This window comes from Dermacentor andersoni, chromosome 1 (genome assembly GCF_023375885.2).
Source record: "Dermacentor andersoni chromosome 1, qqDerAnde1_hic_scaffold, whole genome shotgun sequence".
Lineage (NCBI taxonomy): Eukaryota > Metazoa > Arthropoda > Arachnida > Ixodida > Ixodidae > Dermacentor > Dermacentor andersoni.
In genome coordinates this window covers 7,336,182-7,357,138 of record NC_092814.1, presented here as the reverse complement: position 1 = coordinate 7,357,138, position 20,957 = coordinate 7,336,182, and the positions used below count along the sequence as shown (strand labels likewise).

The 20,957-nt window shown below is 47.6% G+C and overlaps 1 protein-coding gene across 1 annotated transcript; it reads right to left on the bottom strand.

Moving 5' to 3' along the window:
* Window positions 1-213: 213 nt before the first annotated feature.
* LOC129380373 (uncharacterized) lies at window positions 214-18,035 on the bottom strand. The gene is made up of 4 exons (XM_055061173.2): window positions 16,104-18,035; window positions 14,164-14,278; window positions 10,374-10,502; window positions 214-432 (listed from the first exon to the last, which is right to left on the bottom strand). Exons 1-4 carry the CDS (start codon window positions 16,262-16,264, stop codon window positions 265-267), a joined length of 573 nt encoding a protein of 190 aa, XP_054917148.2. The 5' UTR covers window positions 16,265-18,035; the 3' UTR covers window positions 214-264.
* Window positions 18,036-20,957: the final 2,922 nt, after the last annotated feature.

Below are 20,957 nucleotides of genomic sequence, written 5' to 3'. Positions count from 1 at the left end.
TCCAAACTGCTTCAAAATGAAATCTTTTCTACCCCGAATTGTTCAAAAAATAAATGTAGACTGCACCAAGGTGCTCCAAAATACAATTTTGTCTGCTCCAAACTGCTCCAACACGCAATGTCACTTGCTTTAAGAATCACTGAAAAATGATTTTGGGCAGTTGCACCATTGACATTGCCACACTACAATATTAATAAACCTTCAAACATATGGTGGTATATTTAAGAAGTTTTAATCGTGATATATGGAAGGACAACATAGTATTTAAAAAACAACACTAAATTGGGCTCCATTATTTGGTATAAAGGAGGCCATGAGTGTGGCCAACTCCGCAATGGGCCTCAGCTGCCGCTCCAGTGTGTCCGCTTGCCGTTCCATTGCATCAGCAAGTGTGGAGACCTGGTTGTTGAGGCACTGCAGCTGAGCAGTTTGCTGCAATAAAAATCTCTCATCAGCAATGCTTCTGCACAGGTCACTGTGAAATGCACAGTTTTGCTGAGCATGTAGTCGCATTAAACGGCAAAACACATTACCATTTATGGCCACTAGCACCGATAATTTCATACAAACTTGGACGCTTTCGTACACATCCACCTAACAAATCGTGCTGTCACGTTTGCACTCGCTGTCGTTAAAACATGCGAAAATGTAATGGACATAGCCAGGCTACCACTTCCACTCTAATAGCATGCAGCTGCACTCATTCAGCCTCGCTTCTAATACAATGTACTGCCGCCATCACGACAAAAATATGTGAGGATAACTGGTACTGTTGTGAAGCAGCACTGGATGCAATTGCAGTGGGAGCACAAGAGTGTGGTTGGGTCAAAGCCAGACATGCGATACATGTAGATGATCTAATGAACCATTAGTGTGGCTGTCAGCCGAACCATGTATTGTAAGTGAACATGGCTAGCCTTCGCTCACAAAACTGTGTTTTTTGCACATACGTCAATTCGTGTGCGATTATTTTGTGTCATCTACGGCCCACCCTGGACATGCTAATACAGCGTTTACATTGTGTCTCGGCGACTGATCATGCGGCGTCATGCAGGTGTGGCTCGACAGAGGCATGCATATCTGGCCTGTGCCTCTGGGCCAGCAGAATGACAGCTGGTTTCACATACTGCTGAAATGGACTGCATGCCTAGCGGTAGCTTAGGCGCAACCTTGCTCTTGTATAGATTTCATACAGTGCTGTTTCGCCATGGTGACGTTGCCCCGTGATTGCACCCGCATTTGGTTGAAGTGTCGCAATGGCACCACATCACGCCAATTTTCTAGTACTTGCTAGTGCTTGCCTAATGTGACTCCTACTTGCACGCGTGCAATCTCAATCTCGGTACCGCTTGCATCACTGCAAGGACGTATCAACATATTGTCTTGCGAGGGGGAAATGTTGGGTAGGCACTGCAGCATGTGTTTGAATGTTAGGTACATAGACAAGTGAACAATGCACTCTATGTAATGTCAACCTGACTGCACAGGACATATGCGAGCCTGTTTCGCGAAACAGCTTCTGGAGCTTCGTTTGGCTGCTCTGTACTATCAACCTTTTAGCTGTTGTTTTTTGTGCTACTTGGAGCTTTCCTACATATGATTGCATACCCATTCGCTCAACTATTTCTGCTACTGCACTATAGCTCAGGATCCATAATTAAAATAGAATGCATGTTCCTGTGCAAGCCAAGTTCGTTTCTGCGAAAACTGCGAGCATGTATTGCATTTATAGTCAGATGTCGTGTAATTTACTTCCATTTATACAAGTAACTTTGATCCGTTGTAATGGACTTATTCATTAACAGTGTGCGGTTTGTGTTGATTCACATATTTTACTGATTGCCCCGTCACTGCTTTGCAACTGAAATGTTTATATGTATTCATATTGTTTGTGCTATTCATTTGCCTTACTAGCAACGTAAGCTGTGTGTTGAATAGCATAGCATTACAAGTACGTAAAGTGATAGAAAAGAAGGCAAATTGCAAGGAGGGGTACAGGCAGTATAAAGAATGGCACCGCTATCTCATTTTCGTTTGACATCTTGCTGCGTCGCCCCGCCCTGCCACAAGTGCGCTTCGAGGCTATCCGTTACGTGCTCGTGTGTCTCGTTTCATAAAAACTGCGGCTGTACCTCACATTGTCATATGTAATGTGCTGGCCGTCCGTCTCTATTGTTAAGCAGAATTGCAGTTTTTTTCCCGTTCGTGTGAACACCATGTTTGTAAAACTTGGTGGTGCAATCATATGTCACTCCGTTCTGATTTCTGTCAACATAATTGGCATCAATCTTTTAACTATGCTGCGCGCCGCTACGGACACATGTGCAGTCATAAATAGAATAATAAAAAGTTAAACTGCTACAAAGCAATCAACAATGCCTACTTTACCTTACGGGCTCACATATGAGATTCGGATAATGCCAGATGTGCGGTTACAGTACAGTTATAACAGCCATTACAGATGGATGAAATTCATGCTTGGGTACAGATGTTCAGCAATATTGCTACGGAACAGCCGCCACAGTGTGGCTGCACTGAGGAGGACGAAGACGACGTGTGTGCCGGTTTTGATATAGCGTCGCCATTTTGGCCTCCATGAGCTTACCTGTAAATAAATTGTAAATAGTATTCGGCTTCAGCTTCACGTAATAATATGCATGGCTTCTTGACGTATTTTGCGAACAGGGTAAATTTTCAGAGAACGTTTGAAACTAGACACAGTATAACTGCATTGGTACATTTCTTAGAGGACACTGACAACAAAATGCTTGACCAGTGAAAAGTTCGCAGAGTGCATGTACAAGCAGGACTGAATTCTCGGAGTGCAAGACCCAGAAAAGCGCAGCAAACAGGCACACATCAATGACGTTACATGTTCAACACATGTTACGTCACTTCCACTGAACAACAGATGTGCACTGTAAAACAATGCAATGTTACCACACACTTAAGAGTGTACTTAGCTTGTGACAATAGGTAAGCAACAAATACATTCAATTTCAAAGTCACATTGTGATGTGTAGGGTTGCCTGTGCAAACATTGCTATGCAACTAACAGCTAGTTAAAACAGTGTTGCATTGTTGTACTTGCACATCTTTCACTTTTTGTTAAATGTGTGTATGTTTTCTAAACGAATGCACCAATAGTAATGCTTCAATGTTGGGAAACACAACCACTAGAAAGACTGCTGTTGTCACAGGCATAATGTGGCACCTGACATCATGAGAAAGTATCTCGCATTTCGGACGTTGCAAGTGCAAGATTGCTATTCATAACGAAAGGTTCTCAGCCATGCCAAAGGGGGTCATGGGGGAGCTGCTGAACATTATGAGGTGTCTCAAATTCACATAAACATTACCTGTTTCGAAACACTAAGCCTATCCTTATGTATGGCGAATGTCATGTAGGTGCATCAGGAAGTATGTTCGAACTGATTACAGAAGCGTGTATAAAACTCGTACTGGAGCCTGTGAAGTCCTGAGACACTATCACCGGAACCCTTTCAGTGCCATCGACGTACTGGTGCGTTTCTGCGTTTCTTTCCCACAAGAGTTGCTTTGACATTGCTTTTGTTTGACAGGAATTTGAACACCACACAAAGGGAGCATTTGCGATTATAAGTGAAATCATATTTTTTTCCTTTCTGCACAACCAAAAAAAGCTGTGGCGTTTTGTTTGCAATATCCGAGAAAGAAAAACCGTTTCACGCCCGAAAGGAAAATAACAATGAAAGGGCTAATCACTTTGTATTGCAAATCAGTACATATTATGCTAGCTATGCGCACGTGAATAACAATGCATTGAACAGCACTACACGTGACAAGAGGTATTGCTGCTGCCTAAGCACTACAAGCTGTTTATTGCAAGACTTCAATCCCACTTTTTTTAGGGCATAAGCTCGCGTATGACATTGACACGTGTACATGTTTGTCTTTATCGGGCGACACGTTTCACCGCCTAACAAATGTTATCGTACAGCGCAGGACGCGCTTGCATGTATCGGAAGTTTCTGGAATGTTATCGATGCTTCTATCCGCTGTCTGTTGTCGCCGAACCTTGTGTAATCTGGTCGCATGTGTGCGCGACGCGAATAATGTAGAACTCTGTAGAAGGCACGCGTGTCCCAACGATTAGTCTCGAACATTCGATGACTGCTGTATAAAAGCCGACGCGTTTGACCCGCTGATCAGATTTTCGACGATCGCCGACCGTGTTCGCCGCTATCGTTGTCCTATAAGTGTAGCTTGTTTTGTGGGCACAGGTTCGCCCAATAAAAGTTAGTTTTGTCTTTCACAGTATTGCTACTGTGTTCTTCAACGTCACCACCACGTGACATCTGGTGGAGGTGCTTTTCGTTTGTGTACCGGACGCCCCCGACAAGCCGTGATCCAAGCCCGGACCGCAAAGAGAACACCAGCGTAGTCCCGGACCATCGAGCAAGCCGCCGTCTTAAACAACTGTCCCCGGAGTACGGACTTTTGCCTGAGACGACCAGTAAGATCGCCACCAAGTCCACCCCAATGGCAGCCCCGGCGTCCCCCATCGTGCTGCAGCAGCCCAGGGAGCCTCCGACGTTCCGCGGTTCAACGTTCGAGGACCCGGAAAGCTGGCTTGAGACATAGGAGAGGGTCGCTGCTTTTAACAACTGGAACAGCGACGACAAACTGCGACATTTCTTCTTCGCATTGGAACACGCTGCCAGGACGTGGTTCGAGAACAGAGAGGCCACCTTAACGACCGGGAAGCTGTTCCGAAGCGGCTTCCTGCAGACATTCGCAAGCGTCGCACGCCGAGAACGAGCCCAAGCGCTATTAGAAACCCGGGTGCAGCTACCTAATGAGACAACCATGGTCTTCACGGAGGATATGAGCCGTATATTCCGCCACGCCGACCCTGAAATGCCCGAGGAGAAGAAAGTACGCCTACTCGTGCGGGGTGTGAAGGAGGAACTTTTTGCCGGAATGGTACGAAGCCCACCGAAGAAAATTGATGAGTTTCTTCGCGAGGCCCGCAGCATCGAGAAGACAGTCGACATGCGAAACCGACAATTCGACTGCCGCACGAACTCGACAAACTACGCCGGAGTTCAGTCACTGGCCACCAACGACCTACGCGAGTCTATCCGAGCGGTCGTGCGGGAGGAGCTACAGAAGCTGTTTCCATCATCACAGCCTCAAGTGGCTTCGATTGCCGACGCCATACGTGATCAGCTCCAAAAACAACTCGGAGTAGCCCCTGAATCGCCGCAGCCTCAGCCGCAAGCGATGACCTACGCCGCCGTCGCCCGCCGTCAAGGTCCCCTTCCACGACCGCGCCAGGGCCCTGTAACGCCGCAATTCCGTCGACCACCACCACCGCCACCAGCACGCCCACCCGTCGCCCAGCGCAGCTACCCGAGCAAGACAGACGTTTGGCGCGCTCCTGACCACCGCCTGCTCTGCTACCACTGCGGAGAAGCGGGTCACGTCTACCGACGATGCCCATACCGGGAGATGGGACTGCGAGGTTTCGCCGTCAACGCTCCGCGCCCACAGCAAGGTGAACGCCCTCGCGATATCGCCGACTACCTCGCCGCTACTCAGTGGAGCTCTCGAGGGCCGTCGCGTTCGCAATCACCAGGCCGCTACCTGTCGCCGCAGCGCCGACCATACACTGGCCCAGCTCGGTGCCGGTCATCGAGCCCATATCCGGAAAAGTAAAAGAAGCAACCGACGGAGGTAAGGTTGCTGTTCGTCGAACTGACGAAGATCCTCCGCCGCCGACGAAGACACCGAAGAAACTACCTCGACGACATAACGACACGCCGCCGTCCCGACGAAGTCTGGAAACACAGAATACGACGACGAAAGGCGAGGAGACATTCCAGCTTCAGTTCAACACGACGCAGGCGTGATCCGACGCGAAGACCTAACTGCAACGCCAGACAAAGAACCACCGACCTCGACGTGCTTCTCGACGGCCACGCAGTTACCGCCTTAGTGGACACAGGGGCCGATTACTCCGTAATGAGTGGACACATCGCCGCCCAGTTGAAGAAAGTTAAAACTGCATGGGAAGGCCCTCAAATTCGAATCGCTGGAGGACACCTCATTATGCCAACTAGAATCTGCACGGCAAGAATTACCGTTCATGACCGGACTTACCCTGCCACCTTCGTTATCCTCCAACAGTGTTCACGAGACGTCATTCTCGGCATGGACTTCCTGAACCAACACGGCGCAATCATAGACGTGAAGCCAAAATCGATAACGCTGTCGGAAGATCAAGCGATACCGCTGGAGAGCTCTCGTAGTCACCACGCCTTGAGCGTGCTCGAAGATCAAGTGACCATCGCGCCTCGCTCGAGCATAGCTATTGCGGTCGGCACCGAAATACCCGCTGACGTAGAAGGCGTCATCGAAGGCGACCAACGTCTACTGCTCGACTGTGAAATTTGCGTCGCTAGAGGAATCGCTCGACTGCACGGAGGAAACACGAAAGTGTTGCTGACAAGCTTCAGCCAGGAGTTCAAGCACATCAACAAGGGCACGACGATCGCGTACATCGGGGAAATTCTAGAAACCAGTAATGCGTTTGTCCTCTCGGATTCCGCCGCATCTACCCCGACAACCATGGTTCCCGAACCAGACTACAACATTAATCCAAGTCTCCCCGTGATTAAGCAACATCAGTTCAGAAGTCTGCTCCGACGATAAAAGGCTGCTTTTCGACGTCATCGAGGATTCGACAAACACTCGACAAACACCAGTCGCCAAGCATCGCATAATCACCGAGGTGTGCGCTCGACCACTCCGCCAGAGCCCTTACCGAGTTTCGCCGCGAGAACGTGAAGCTATAAGAGAACAAGTCGACGAAATGCTGCGCGACAACATCATCCAGCCGTCAAAAAGCCCGTGGGCATCCCCTGTTGTCCTGGTGAACAAAAAGGACGGAACCCTACGTGTCTGCGTCGATTATCGTCGTCTGAACAAGATCACGAAAAAGGACGTATACCCCCTCCCACGGATAGACGACGCATTGGATCGGCTCTGCAACGCTAAATACTTCTCGTCGATGGACCTGGAGTCTGGCTATTGGCAAACAGAAGTCGAAGAAAGAGATCGCGAAAAGACCGCCTTCATCACCCCAGACGGCCTATACGAGTTCAAGGTTATGCCATTCGGACTGTGCTCGGCGCCTGCAACGTTCCAGCGTGTGATGGACACGGTTTTAGCTGGATTGAAGTGGCAGACCTGTCTAGTTTACTTGGATGACGTCGTCGTCTTCGCCGGAAATTTCGACGATCACCTCATGCGGCTTGCGACAGTACTAGAGGCCACCAAGTCATCAGGGCTTACTCTGAAGTCGGAAAAATGCCGCTTCGCTTACGATGAGCTTCTGTTCATAGGCCACACGGCGGCCGCATTTTGATGGGGGCGAAATGGGAAAACACCCGTGTACTTAGATTTAGGTGCACGTTAAAGAACCCCAGGTGGTCGAAATTTCCGGAGTCCTCCACTGCGGCGTGCCTCATAATCAGAAAGTGGTTTTGGCACGTAAAACCCCATAATTTTTTTTGTTCCTAGACCACGTAATCAGCAAATCTGGTGTCCATCCAGACCCCCAAAAGACAGCTGCCATCGCACAGCTCCCGCAACCCATCGACAAGAAGGCAGTGCGTAGATTCCTTGGCATGTGTGCCTACTACGGACGCTTTGTCAAGGGCTTTTCACGCATCGCTGAGCCGTTGACACGTCTAACTAAATGTGATGTTGAGTTCAAGTGGGAAGCGCCGCAGGCCGACGCATTTGAAGAACTCAAACGACGCATGCAGTCGCCACAGCTACTTGCGCACTTCGACGAGTACGCCGATACAGAAATCCATACTGACGCCAGTAGCCTAGGCCTCGGTGCCGTTCTAGTCCAGAGGAGAAACGGAGTCGAACAGGTGATAGCTTACGCTAGCCGGTCACTGTCGAAAGCAGAAGTCAACTATTCTACGACCGAAAAGGAATGCCTCGCCATCGTTTGGGCTACAGCTAAATTTCGCCCTTATCTATATGGCAGGCCATTCAAAGTCGTCAGCGACCATCACGCGTTGTGTTGGCGAGCGAATATAAACGATCCTCCAGGACGACTGGCGCGGCGGAGCCTCAGACTACAAGAATACGACATCACTGTAACCTACAAATCCGGACGAAAACCCTCAGATGCCGATTGCCTATCACGCGCGCCCATTGACCCGCCGTCGCAAGATGACGAGGATGACGACGCCTTCCTTGGAATAGTAAGCACGGAAGTCTTCGCTGAGCAGCAACGAGCGGCCCCGGAGCTAAAAGGCCTCGTCGATTATTTGAAAGGGCACACCGACGCCGTCCCTAGGGCATTTAAGCGCGGATTGTCTTCGTTCACGCTTGAAAAGCCTACTCGTGAAGAACTTCTCACTAGTCTGCGCCAACTACCTTCTTGTTGTTCCGTCGGCACTGCGGCCAGAAGTACTGCACGCCCTACATGCCGGTTTCTCCCGGACGCTATCGAGGATACAAGAAAGGTAATACTGGCCGCGCCTAACTGCCGATGTCGCCCGTTACGTCAAGACATGTCGAGACTGTCAACGACGCAAGACACCACCGACAAGGCCACCTGGATTAGTGCAGCCGATCAAGCCTCCTTGCCGACCATTTCAGCAGATCGGGATGGACATGCTGGGACCGTTTCCGACATCAACTTGCGGAAACAAGTGGATCGTCGTGGCGACGGACTATTTCACCCACTTCGCTGAAACTAAAGCTCTACCGAAAGGCAGCGCAGCCGAAGTGGCGAAATTTTTCGTCGAGAACGTCCTGCTGCGACATGGTGCTCCAGAAGTCCTCATCACCGACAGAGGAACGGCTTTTACAGCAGAGCTCACCCAAGCCATTCTGCAATACAGCCAGACAAGCCACTGGAGGACAACTGCCTACCACCCGCAGACGAATGGTCTCATGGAGCGCCTGAACAAGACCCTCGCCGACATGCTAGCAATGTACGTCGACGTCGAACACAAGACCTGGGATGCCGTCCTGCCGTACGTAACATTCGCTTACAACACGGCGGTGCAAGAAACAACACAGATCACGCCGTTTAAGCTGGTCTACGGCAGGAACCCGACGACGACGCTCGACGCTATGCTGCTGCACGTCACTGACGAAGAGAATCTTGACGTCGCTACCTATCTCCAGCGCGCCGAAGAAGACCGACAGCTCGCCCGCTTACGGATCAAGAACCAGCAGCGTAACGACAGCCGACACTACAGCCTCCAACGACGCTACGTCCAGTACCAGCCTGGCGACCGTGTTTGGGTATGGTCCCCGATACGCCGACGAGGACTCAGTGAGAAACTACTGCGACGCTATTTCGAACCCTACAAGGTCATCCGACGTATTGGCGCACTAGACTATGAGGTCGTGCCAGACGGCATTTCGCATTCACAGCGGCGCCGCGCACGATCTGAAGTGGTCCACGTGGTGCGTCTTAAACCATTTTACGAACGCTGACGAACTTTCCTTATTTTGTTGTTTTCTTCGCTACGAGTGCTTTTCTTTATTACTTTCGTCTGTTTGCAGCATCGGCTCGATGCTTTTTTAAGAAGGGGGTATGACACGTGTACTTGTTCGTCTTTATCGGGCGACACGTTTCACCGCCTAACAAATGTTATCGTACAGCGCAGGACGCGCTTGCATGTATCGGAAGTTTCTGGAATGTTATCGATGCTTCTATCCGCTGTCTGTTGTCGCCGGACCTTGTGTAATCTGATCGCATGTGTGCGCGACGCGAATAATGTAGAACTCTGTAGAAGGCACGCGTGTCCCAGCGATTACTCTGGAACATTCGACGACTGATGTATAAAAGCGGACGCGCTTGACGCGCTGATCAGATTTTCGACGATCGCCGACCGTGTTCGCCGCTATCGTTGTGCTATAGGTGTAGCCTGTTTTGTGGGCACAGGTTCGCCCAATAAAAGTTAGTTTTGTCTTTCACAGTATTGCTACTGTGTTCTTCAACGTCACCACCATGTGACAATATGCAACTTTGTTTTGTTCATTAAGTTATGTTCATACCGTCGGGAAAAGTGCCACGCCTTCCAGAATCCCCTCGACGAGGGTGAATTGACGCTTCTCATGTCACACGTTACTTACTTAGCAAAGAGCACTGCATATTCCTTGTGTCTCTGCATTTGAGTTACTATTGTGAATTGTGAGAATTACTATTGTGTTTAACACGCTAAATTCTAACAACTTTTTCCCTGATTTCTTTTCTAGTCACCAACTACACACCTGTACTCGGCCGTGCCAAAAATTCAATCGGTCAGGTTTAATTACATCTACGCACTTTCTCAGCACTGCCATTTCACCTTGCGGGACTCTTCCAATAATTTTTCGGCGAACTCTGTTCCTTGCAGCTGCAAGGGTGACCCTTCTAGCTGTGTCCCCCACAGCCTGCTGCAAGAGGTGGCCTCATGTTGATGTTGCTCTCGGAGGCCCTGCATAATTTGGGAAGCACACTAGCTTGTAAGCTGCACGACTAACAAAATGTAACTATGCTGTTTAAGGAAGAGCAGCACAATTGCGGCAGCAATAACAAAAGGTAATACAAGTATTTATTTGCACCAGGTTTGATGTACTTGACTGTACATACATTTTATACCGGAAAGTATTCTTTTTTATCAGTGAAATAGGAACACTTCATGTTCTCACTTGAGGAGCATAGACCTAGGAATCGTTATAGAAACGTGCGAAATTGGAAATTGCAGTTCCTTTTACAACCGCACTACTAATGCAGCTCATCGTTTAATTTATGTGAAGTCCAGTGTTTGCGTTGTACATTTAACCTTTCTTGAAATATATCGACTTCCTACAGAACCCACAAAATCCCAGTCTCCAACAGTCCATCACAGCATGTAAAGTTCAGGTACATAGGAAGTTTCTCGGTCTATTTTAATCTTTATTTTCCGAACAACTCATAGAGACAAACAGGCATTGACGAGTGCTCAACCAACAACCACATTACATGAAGTCATGCAAGTATTCATTTGGCTAGACTATATTTATGTATGCGTTGTGTGACGCGGGATTTGCACAATTACATTCGTCGCATTACAGTCATGAAAATTTCACTTTGAATTTGTGCAAGTTGTCCGAAATGACTTTTTCATATGAAGCTCTGCCAGTTAAAAGAGGTGACATTGGCCCCCTAGAATACACTCCTAGCTTCATGCTAGGAGTGTATTCATGCTAGGAGTGCCTTCCTACATTACTACTACGTTACTTAGTACTATGTTCTCTTATACATGTTTCGGCGGCGGGCTATTTGGTGAACATCAATGACATAAAAGCTAAGGTCAGAGCCAATTCGCGCTAGCCATTTCAGAAGCGTTCATAATGATACTCCACTCCCATGCAAAAACTGCATTGTGTTTGCACATCACTACAATATTCTTACTAAATAGGGTGTTGAGGTTCATGCACAGGCAAGCTCTGTTATCAAGTCACTTGGTAATCGCACATGCATCACTGAAAGTCTGCAATATTTTTTCAAACGTGTTATGAATACATACCATGCAGGCGTACGTTAACAGTGTGTTGTAGTTGTGGCCTTCATTCAATTTTTGTCACCTTTTTGTGGGCATCTCCCATGCGCCTTACATTTGTCTACCCACTAGTGACACCACATACCTTCGAAGTGGTTTTCACAGTGACCTTTGTTCTGCTCAACATTTAAAGACGTATTTTTTTAAAAACATTTAAACACAGGCGCCCTGTGTGTGTGTGTTTCTTCTTTGTCCTCCATCGTTTTAGCGCCTTCGCTTCAGATCATTTAAAAACAGTTCTGGACGAATTGTTTAATCATGTATTGCCACGTTACTAAATATCCAAACTACCTGAACTATACAAGATCCAGTTGCAGTTATTATGTACAACATACGTAGCGTTACCATTCAATAACAGAGTATCCATGAAGTATGCATTGAGTTTGTTTGACTTTTCACCACTTCAACTAAAACTGAAAGCTAAATGTTGTGCTCCTCAAGTGAGAGTAGATGAAAGATGAAGTTACCTCAAGCGTACACATAACAAATACCCACTAATGACCAAGACTGTTACATGCATTACTCAGATTCCTCACCCAAATGCATTTTACATCTACTTAGGCTCCTTACACCACATATTCATATATGAGCAGGCTTGATTTGTTCAAATGCTATTACTCTTTATGTAATACCCCTACTCTGCGGTCTGTAAGGAAAGGAAATGAAATGAAAAAAAAAAACGTGCGGCTGCAGGTGAAATTTACAAACTTAACTGCCTTGTCAATGTGAATGCTTGGACTTTTACCAAGCGTCTAGTGATCAATGAGGCTACAATTCTACGTTACAGATATCCTGTCGCATAAAGTTGATCCCCAAAAAGAAAAAAATGGGTTAACAAATAACTGCTGTGGTGCGAAATTCTGATATTACAGCATAAGAACGTGCCACATATGCATCATTAACAAGTAGGTGCACATCTTACGGCTTGGTGAAAGTGATAGCAAATATACGTACTGAATATGTATGGCATGCCTTGCTGACGCACCTTTTCCTCAGTACTGTTTCTGTGTCTGTGTGTAGCGTTCATGAAAAGTTCCACTAGGTTGCAGTGCTGTCCGAACAAGTGCCCCTTGTATGCCTTCAGTTTTCCTATTAACCAATACGCCACGTTTGGACAAATGAACTTTATATGCCTTTCACATTTATTCGCTTGCGATGAAGCGTGTATAATCGGCCACATTGGCATGTAATGTAACACAAACACCGTGGGAGACGGGGACAAGCGACATTATACACATGTGAAAAGTGCGGGTCTTTCTTCGTTTGTCCCTGTCTCTTCTACTGTTCTTATTTTAAAATAATCACTTTTAAACAATCACTGCCTTCACAATGAATGCACGTCGTGCAAAACATGCCAAGTAAAAGAGGCACTATAAAACCTTTTAGAGCATAGGAGAAAAGTGTACGCTACCACCATATTATGCTGCCATGAACATGTAACCCAGTAATTCACTGCACGCAACAAGTTCCTTGCAACATCTACTACTACATTATACTAAATTTTTAAGGCGCAAAAAAGAAAAAACTACACACAGCACAGAAGAGAGAACAACGCGACAGGGCGCCTTCCTACATTACTACTACGTTACTTAGTAGTATGTTCTCTTATACATGTTTCGGCGGCGGGCTATTTGGTGAACATCAGTGGCATAAAAGCTAAGGTGAGAGCCAATTTACGCTAGCCATTTCAGAAGCATTCATAATGATACTCCACTCCCATGCAAAAACTGCGTTGTGTTTGGACATCCCTACAATATATATTCTTACGAAATAGGATGTTGAGGTTCATACATTTTGTGCCACCTGTCGCCAATCCTCTTTCGCTCCCAGGCATCCTTTTTTGGATACTAACATAACACTGAGCCAAATAAATAACAAAGTAAACTAAATTGTGTAACACGTTCATATCAGTGTCACCGCACATTGTAGAGTAATCTGGAGTTTGCATTTGTTGCATTACATTTTTCAGCTTTTTCATTATTGTAATGATTAAATCTTTTATTTCAGGGCATTACATTCAATAAATGTGTTCCGAGTTAAAAAAAAAACAGGTTTTGTAGTCTCTTCATCACAACACCGTTATGAAGGCCACTGCTTTTTTTATGATACAATTAACCAGTACACATTGACTGTGCACATGTATACATAGAACCCTTGCGTAATTGAAATGTGTCACGAGATATAGGTTCCTAGCTAGAAAAACAAATGTCAACATGTGCACGAAACAAGAAATGACACGTTAACTTTTTGGTGATCTAAAGGGTTTTCGTGCTTACTTTTTTTGCCTTGCTGTGCCTCTGTGTGTGCACTGGTACTGACCAAGCAGCAATAAAATCAGTTGGTAGTAGTACCTCTCTTGAGTATATCTTCTCTGTCTGGTTTCCTTTCTTCACTTGACATGTTTATGTCCCACATGTATAAAGTACTGCAAGGTGCCTTTCATCCATTGTGACCAGTGCAAGGAACTTCTATGTCACTATTACAGCTGTGTTGAGATTGAATGCACACATTTTGTGCGTGAGGTCACAATTACGTTCATACACCATACACTTACGGCTGACAGCACTCCTGCTTCCTGCAGTGCCCCTGGACAGGCATGAGGTGCCATTCCTGTTGTATGATTGTGACACCTCAGCCAAAGCTGAGGTGCCAGGTTACTGTGAGTCACTCTGCATTGATGAAAAACAAATTGTGAAGTTTAACAGAGGCAGACACTGGTCACAATAGTTACAAAAGGTGAAGCATATTTTGCAATGCAGTAGGCCTTGCCCTTTTAGGTACAGCATTGCCTCCAAGGCCTTCATTTGTAATGGCAATTGGTGCTCCAGCATTGTTTATTGCCCTCCTGCTAGTAACAGCGCAAAATGTAGACAAGGGACGAGACAAGAAGACACCACAAGCGCTGACTTTCAACAACGTTTATTCCGAAAGAAACACGGCTTCTTATAAACATTGCCCTCACGTGTCGCAGTCACGTGATCGCACATCATGTGAAACAAGCACTTTTTTTCTTTTATACACTCAAGATAGCGGTTGCACGTGCAAAAGCTCAAGTTATTTTTTTGTCAGTAACAAGGACGGCGTGCTAACGCATTGGTCACGAAGTCTGGTAATCTCGGCCGCCTCAATTATCTCCCGGACCAGCTGGTCATTGTGTTTCTTCAGCACTTTACAGCGTCTAAATTCTGCGGCGCAATCTTTTGAGGGGCAATCCCTGATATGTATGCCTAGATTCCTGTTAGCCTGCTCGACGCTAAGTTTGTGTTCCTTCAGTCTCTCATTTGTGCATCTAGAAGTTTGCCCTACATACCTTTTTCCACATTTCAGAGGTATTGAATACACAACGGCTTCCGTGCACTCCACAAAACGATTCTGGTGATTAGTCGTGCACCCTTCCTGGTTTGTCGGCTCGTCAGCATTGACGCGTCGGCAGAGGCTTTTTAGTTTTTTCGGGGCAGTAAGCACTACATTAACACCAGCTTTGCGCCCAATCTTTTTCAGGCGGTGAGATACGTTGTGCACGTATGGCAGGGCCACGGTCCGTCGTTTTTCTTTGGGCTTCTCGCTACCTGGCTCGCCATGGGCACGCTTGAGTTTTAGGTTCTTGCTCATTTTTTCCGCAACGGACGCAAGAAGGTGCGACGGGTAACCAGCCCTAGTAAGCCGGTCAACCTGCCGACGAAAACTTTGTTCCATTGCTCATTCAATTGCTCAATACTGAAGACGCGTCAATGCTGAAGAGCCGACAAACCAGGAAGGGTACACGACTAATCACCAGAATCGTTTTGTGGAGTGCACGGAAGCCGTTGTGTATTCAATACCTTTGAAATGTGGAAAAATGTATGTAGGGCAAACTTCTAGATGCACAAATGAGAGACTGAAGGAACACAAACTTAGCGTCGAGCAGGCTAACAGGAATCTAGGCATACATATCAGGGATTGCCCCTCAAAAGATTGCGCCGCAGAATTTAGACGCTGTAAAGTGCTGAAGAAACACAATGACCAGCTGGTCCGGGAGATAATTGAGGCGGCCGAGATTACCAGACTTCGTGACCAATGCGTTAGCACGCCGTCTTTGTTACTGACAAAAAAATAACTTGAGCTTTTGCACGTGCAACCCCTATCTTGAGTGTATAAAAGAAAAAAAAGTGCTTGTTTCACATGATGTGCGATCACGTGACTGCGACACGTGAGGGCAATGTTTATAAGAAGCCGTGTTTCTTTCGGAATAAACGTTGTTGAAAGTCAGCGCTTGTGGTGTCTTCTTGTCTCGTCCCTTGTCTACAGTTTGCGCTGTTACTAGCAGGATGGAAAACCAACAAGCCCAAGCTGCTATTCTAGCGAAATTGTTTATTGGCTACAAGTTTTATTTACAAAATCTGATTACGCCCTTCCTTACTTCTTTGTTACACAAGACAACAGAGCAGGCGAAATTTTCCGACTAACAATCCAGGCCTTTCAAGAGGAATACAAATAGGCAAAGCAGATTCTCACTTCACAGTTGCTGCTCGTGAAAGGTCGCGCCGGTATGGTGCTCGCTGGGCCAAGCAAGGCGAGCACTCGGCCCCCGAAAAGTCCACCGGCAGTGGGCCTGCAACGTGGTTTGTGTAAACACTCGAAACAGACGTTACCGTAAAGCACGCACGCCTCTTCATCTCAGCGGAGAGGTTGCCTGCGTCAGCCCTGGTACGACTGACGAATTTGTGCTACCAACAACGCCACTGCACCACGGGCTTTGTGCGAGGCCCGGCATCATTAAGCAAATTTGCAAGCTCTTCCCACATTTCCTTTTTCCTTTTAGCGGTGAATTCTGGGTCCTGATCCCGATGATTTAACTAAGCGTGGATTCCTTTCCATAAAGTTGATTATAATTTCCTGTTGCCGATGGTTTATATGAGGGCCAATGTCCCGCGGTGCCATGGCGTTTTGATGGACAAACATGGTCGTCTGGAAGCTTGACCGCAGACGAGTAGAAGATATTCAGGAAAACGTACAGACCGCCACTGGACTCTCTTATTCGCAGTATACTCTTCTTCAACTTGTGTGCCTGCATAAAGGTTATTATGCGCAGTCAACATCACTGCCGTCGGTTCAACGCCGCGATTTACCGTTGCATGTCATATTTCGTTGACGCAGCAGACGATGCAGTTGTCGGTGTGGTACTAAAGGCGATTCGAGTTGCATGTTCTCTCGAAGCATCGCAGTCGTGAAGACCAGTCATACATCGTCTGGTGCACGATCATTGACAAAGATTTCAGCAGTACTATCGGAGAATGCGCCGAGACAGCAATCATCAACATGACATACTGCCACCACCAGCTTACAGGGATTACCCATGCTCAATAGCCGGTGATCCTGCGTCAGATATTCATTGCAAGCATAGAGGCTTTTATTTTGCGTTTCAGTTCCAGCACTAGTGTCAGAAAATGCACCAAAACAGCAACTATCAACACGACATACTCTTGCCGTCAGTGTAAGGGGATGCTCGGCAGCCGACGATTTGCGGTCAGCTATTTCATTCATTTGAAACAGCTGCCATTTTGCGGTTCCTTTCGCTAAAGTGGCCCTCTGGTGACAAACAATTGCAGCCGTTACAATAATGAAAAAAAGTGAAACGCTGCTCTACCGCATACAAAGATTATGCAAATTAAGTTTTTAGGCACATTATATTGTTCCAAGTCCCCCTGCCAAGCTTGTTTCGCATCTTCACTCGATAAACCACAACCGAAACTAATAACAAACGGCTCAACGGCATTTAATTCGTCGATTTACAGTCAGTGCTGTATTAAGGGTGGGGGGCTAAGGGGGCTGCAGTCCAGGACCTCACCTCGAACAGGAGGAGAAGGGGGCTGATTTATTCTAACCTCCTTAGTATATGGAATCATGGGCGACGGAACTTCGAGCGACATGTATGAAGCGAGAAAACCAGAACGAGCAGACGGGGCCCCCCGCCTAATGTAATAGCATGCGTTTAGCCTGATAATTTGGGGAGAGCTTGTCGAACTGCCAAAACAGGAATCCCCCGCCACCCCGGTGGGGCCCTCTTTCTTACGAAGCGAGGTGCGTTTGCTTGGAAGAGTTTTCGTGGTTTCCTGTCAGTCCGTATGTCCAGTGCTGTCTGGAGAGGAGGGGCAAGGGGGTAACACCTAAAACACGTAATGTGGGATGAGGACCTAATCTCCGTTGCCCCTCGTCACCACCACGCCACCCTCCACCTCTCTAATAGTTCCGCCACTGTCCTTCCCATAGAAAGAATGTGCTCCATTCAACAGTGCCTCCCATTCGACTTTTGTTTACCGTGATGGTAATTTGTGCGGGGGAGGATGAGTCCGATAGCACATGATGATGAGTCTGATGGCAGAATCTAGGCAGGAAAGGAAAGAAGACGTCACACGTGTTTTTGTCCGCGTGCCGTGCGGCATGGAATGTTCACTGTTCGGGTTAGGGTTGTGCAAGAGTGAAGGGGGAAGTTGGAGAGCTGGACACACAGGCCTATCTTCAGGGCCCATTCCTGCCTAGTGGCTGCGCGCGCTCTACGGAAGAAGTAGGTCAGACTGGCCGCCGAACTTTCCTGAAAGAAGTGGAAAAAGATGACTCAGAGGCGACGGATGGCGCGGAACTTCGCACGCGCTAGGAGTCGCCCTCTCCCCTTCGTTCTCGCGCTCGGCGTCGACGGGATGAAAGAAAAATGGAGAACCTCCCAGAACAGACGATTGCTTCTAGCCAATAGGAAGACGAGACCGGAAAGGGAGGAGTGAGTTTGTACGGAGAAGGAGGGAATTTGTACAAGGAACTCTATGCGTATGTGAACGCCTGCTTTGACGCTAGTAACAGACAGACGCGGCGGGCGTCTATAAAAGAAGTTGATCGCGGACTGCGATTCAGCCCCGAGCCGCCGGTTAAGCTTGCATAAGCCCGCCCGCTGAGGAGCTCCCGGGGGACGCACCGCTCTCGGCCAGCCACAGACCATCCAGGCAGCGTGCGCCAGTCATCGGGACGGCCACCGTTGGACACCTGCGGTCGCGTCGGACTGACTAAGTGCCCGGCGAACAGTTAGCATCCATTCATGCGAAAATGCTCGGTCGGAAGCATCAAAGTGGTGCGTCTAAACGAAAGGCAAAGTTAGAAAGAGAAGAGCGTGAAAAGAAGCTACCAAAGATGACAAAGTACCTACTGAATGTAGCTTCCGCGGAGCAGTATGATCGCTCTACCCGGAGTCCGTGTCAAACTCCCACTAGTACCGACTGTGCTTCTGTGGAGGACTTGCCTACTCCATCACCACGGTTTCCTGGCAAGAAGCGAGGTTTGACTCAACTTAGTTGTCTGGATCCTGTGAAAACGGTGCCAACCTTGGTCGTCCATATTTCGGAGTAACCGACGCTAACCGAGCCATGTCCTGTTCCTGAGTCAGCAACGTCTATGCTACTTGGCCGGGCCCCTGCCACAGAGCTCCAGGCGTCCGGTCCGCCACGCCCGATTTTACTACTGCGGATCAACAGGTGCCAAACCTCCCCGATGAGCCTCCTTCTATTGACGAGCGCCAAGAAACAACACTCCAAGAACCGACTCACTTGTTTCCTGTTAGTTTGGCTTCAAATAATCATGTTACCACCCGCAAAGTGTGCCTCGAAATGACGAATGAGACGGCTTCTCGTTGCGGCAACAGAGAAGTACAGACAACCCCGCAGCAAGCGGTACGTTGCGAGATTCTCCGAAGTGACCCTGCTAAGTGGCCGGGCTTTATTACTGACAGCTTTCGGAGTGTATGCCTTGAGAAAGGGCCATTGTATTTTCAAAAATGGGCGGAAAATTATCCGTCTTCCGAGAGGCAATACAAAACTCAGAAACGCTATATGTCACCTCATCTTTTCGTGCGAAAGGCTGTAAATGGGGAGGCGTACGAGCGACACTGGTTAATGTACTCGGAGTCCAAAGGTTCCGTTTACTGTTTCATGTGAAAACTATTTTCGATTTCAAGCAACCCCAGTGCTTTCACCACGCACGGCTTTTCTGATTGGAAAAGCGAAGAAGAAAAGGTTTGCGCACAAGAAAATAGCGTCGAGCACCGGAACTACGTGGCAGCATGGCTCGCCCGCTCCAACTCGAACAGCACAATTGACAAGGAGCTGGTTAAGCATCCTGTCACTAAGACCGCTTACTGGACAGAGGTGTTGAAGCGCGTAGTCGTTGTAGATGGCTGGATGGATGGATGAATGTTATGAGCGTCCCCTTTGGAACAGGGCGGTGGGTTGCGCAACCAAGCTCTTGCTATTATACTGCCTAATATCCTACCTAGACTAAACAATGAAAAAGAAACACTATGAACTGCCACGCCCAGGTTTTCTGATCCCCTACTGCGAACTGTGTTTTTGTACGTGTCCGTCTATTGTCATTTCCCCCCTTTTCTTCCACCTTTCCTCCAATCGCCTCTTACTAATGCCTATTGCGGACATGTTTGCTTTACCATTGCTCTCGATGAACCGAAGGGCTTCAAGGAGGCCAGTGGTGCCTAAATCGACCGTTGAGTAGACGTCTTCACACTCTAATAAAACATGCTCCGTCGTTTCCCTGGCTTTACCGCAGCAAGCACATGCTTCTTCTTCCTTCTTATATTTTGCTTTATAGGTGCGTGTTGTAAGGCATCCCGATCTCGCTTCGAAAAGTAATGAGCTTCCCTTTGAGTTATCATAAATAGTTTCCTGATTTCGTTTTTTCCTCTTAAGTTGTTACTCATGGCAGGTTTCTTTTCTATTGCCGCCACCCATGAGATTAATTGAGCCTCTCTGACTTTCCGCTGGACTTTCTTTGTTGCTGTGTTGCCCACCCTACAGGCCACATACTTGCTGGTAAGCTTCCTAGTTCTTTTTCTCCACTGCGAACCAATGCTTTTCCTGTAAAGATACCTGAACACTCTCCCAGCCCATTACTTTTTTCCATATTCCTCAGCCGTTCTTCATATTCAATTTTACTGCGAGCTTCCCTCACTTCAAAACTAGTCCAGCCCATATCACTCTGCACAGCTTCATTTGTAGTATTCCCGTGAGCGCCCAATGCGAGGCGACCCGCTGACTTTCGGTTCCCGTCGTGTCCTGATTGTACCCCTGATTTAAGGCAAACAACCGCATTTCCAAAAGTAAGTCCTGGAACCATTACACCTCTCCACATACCTCGGAGGACCTAGTACCTATTGTATCCCCATAGCGCTCTGTGCTTCATTATGGCTGCAGTTCTCTTCCCCTTTACTGTTATTGTTTTTTTCTGTGTTTCCATATATCTATTGCCTTCGTGTATCCATACACCAAGGTATTTATATTCTGTTACCGAGGTATTTCTTGGCCCTGTAACTCC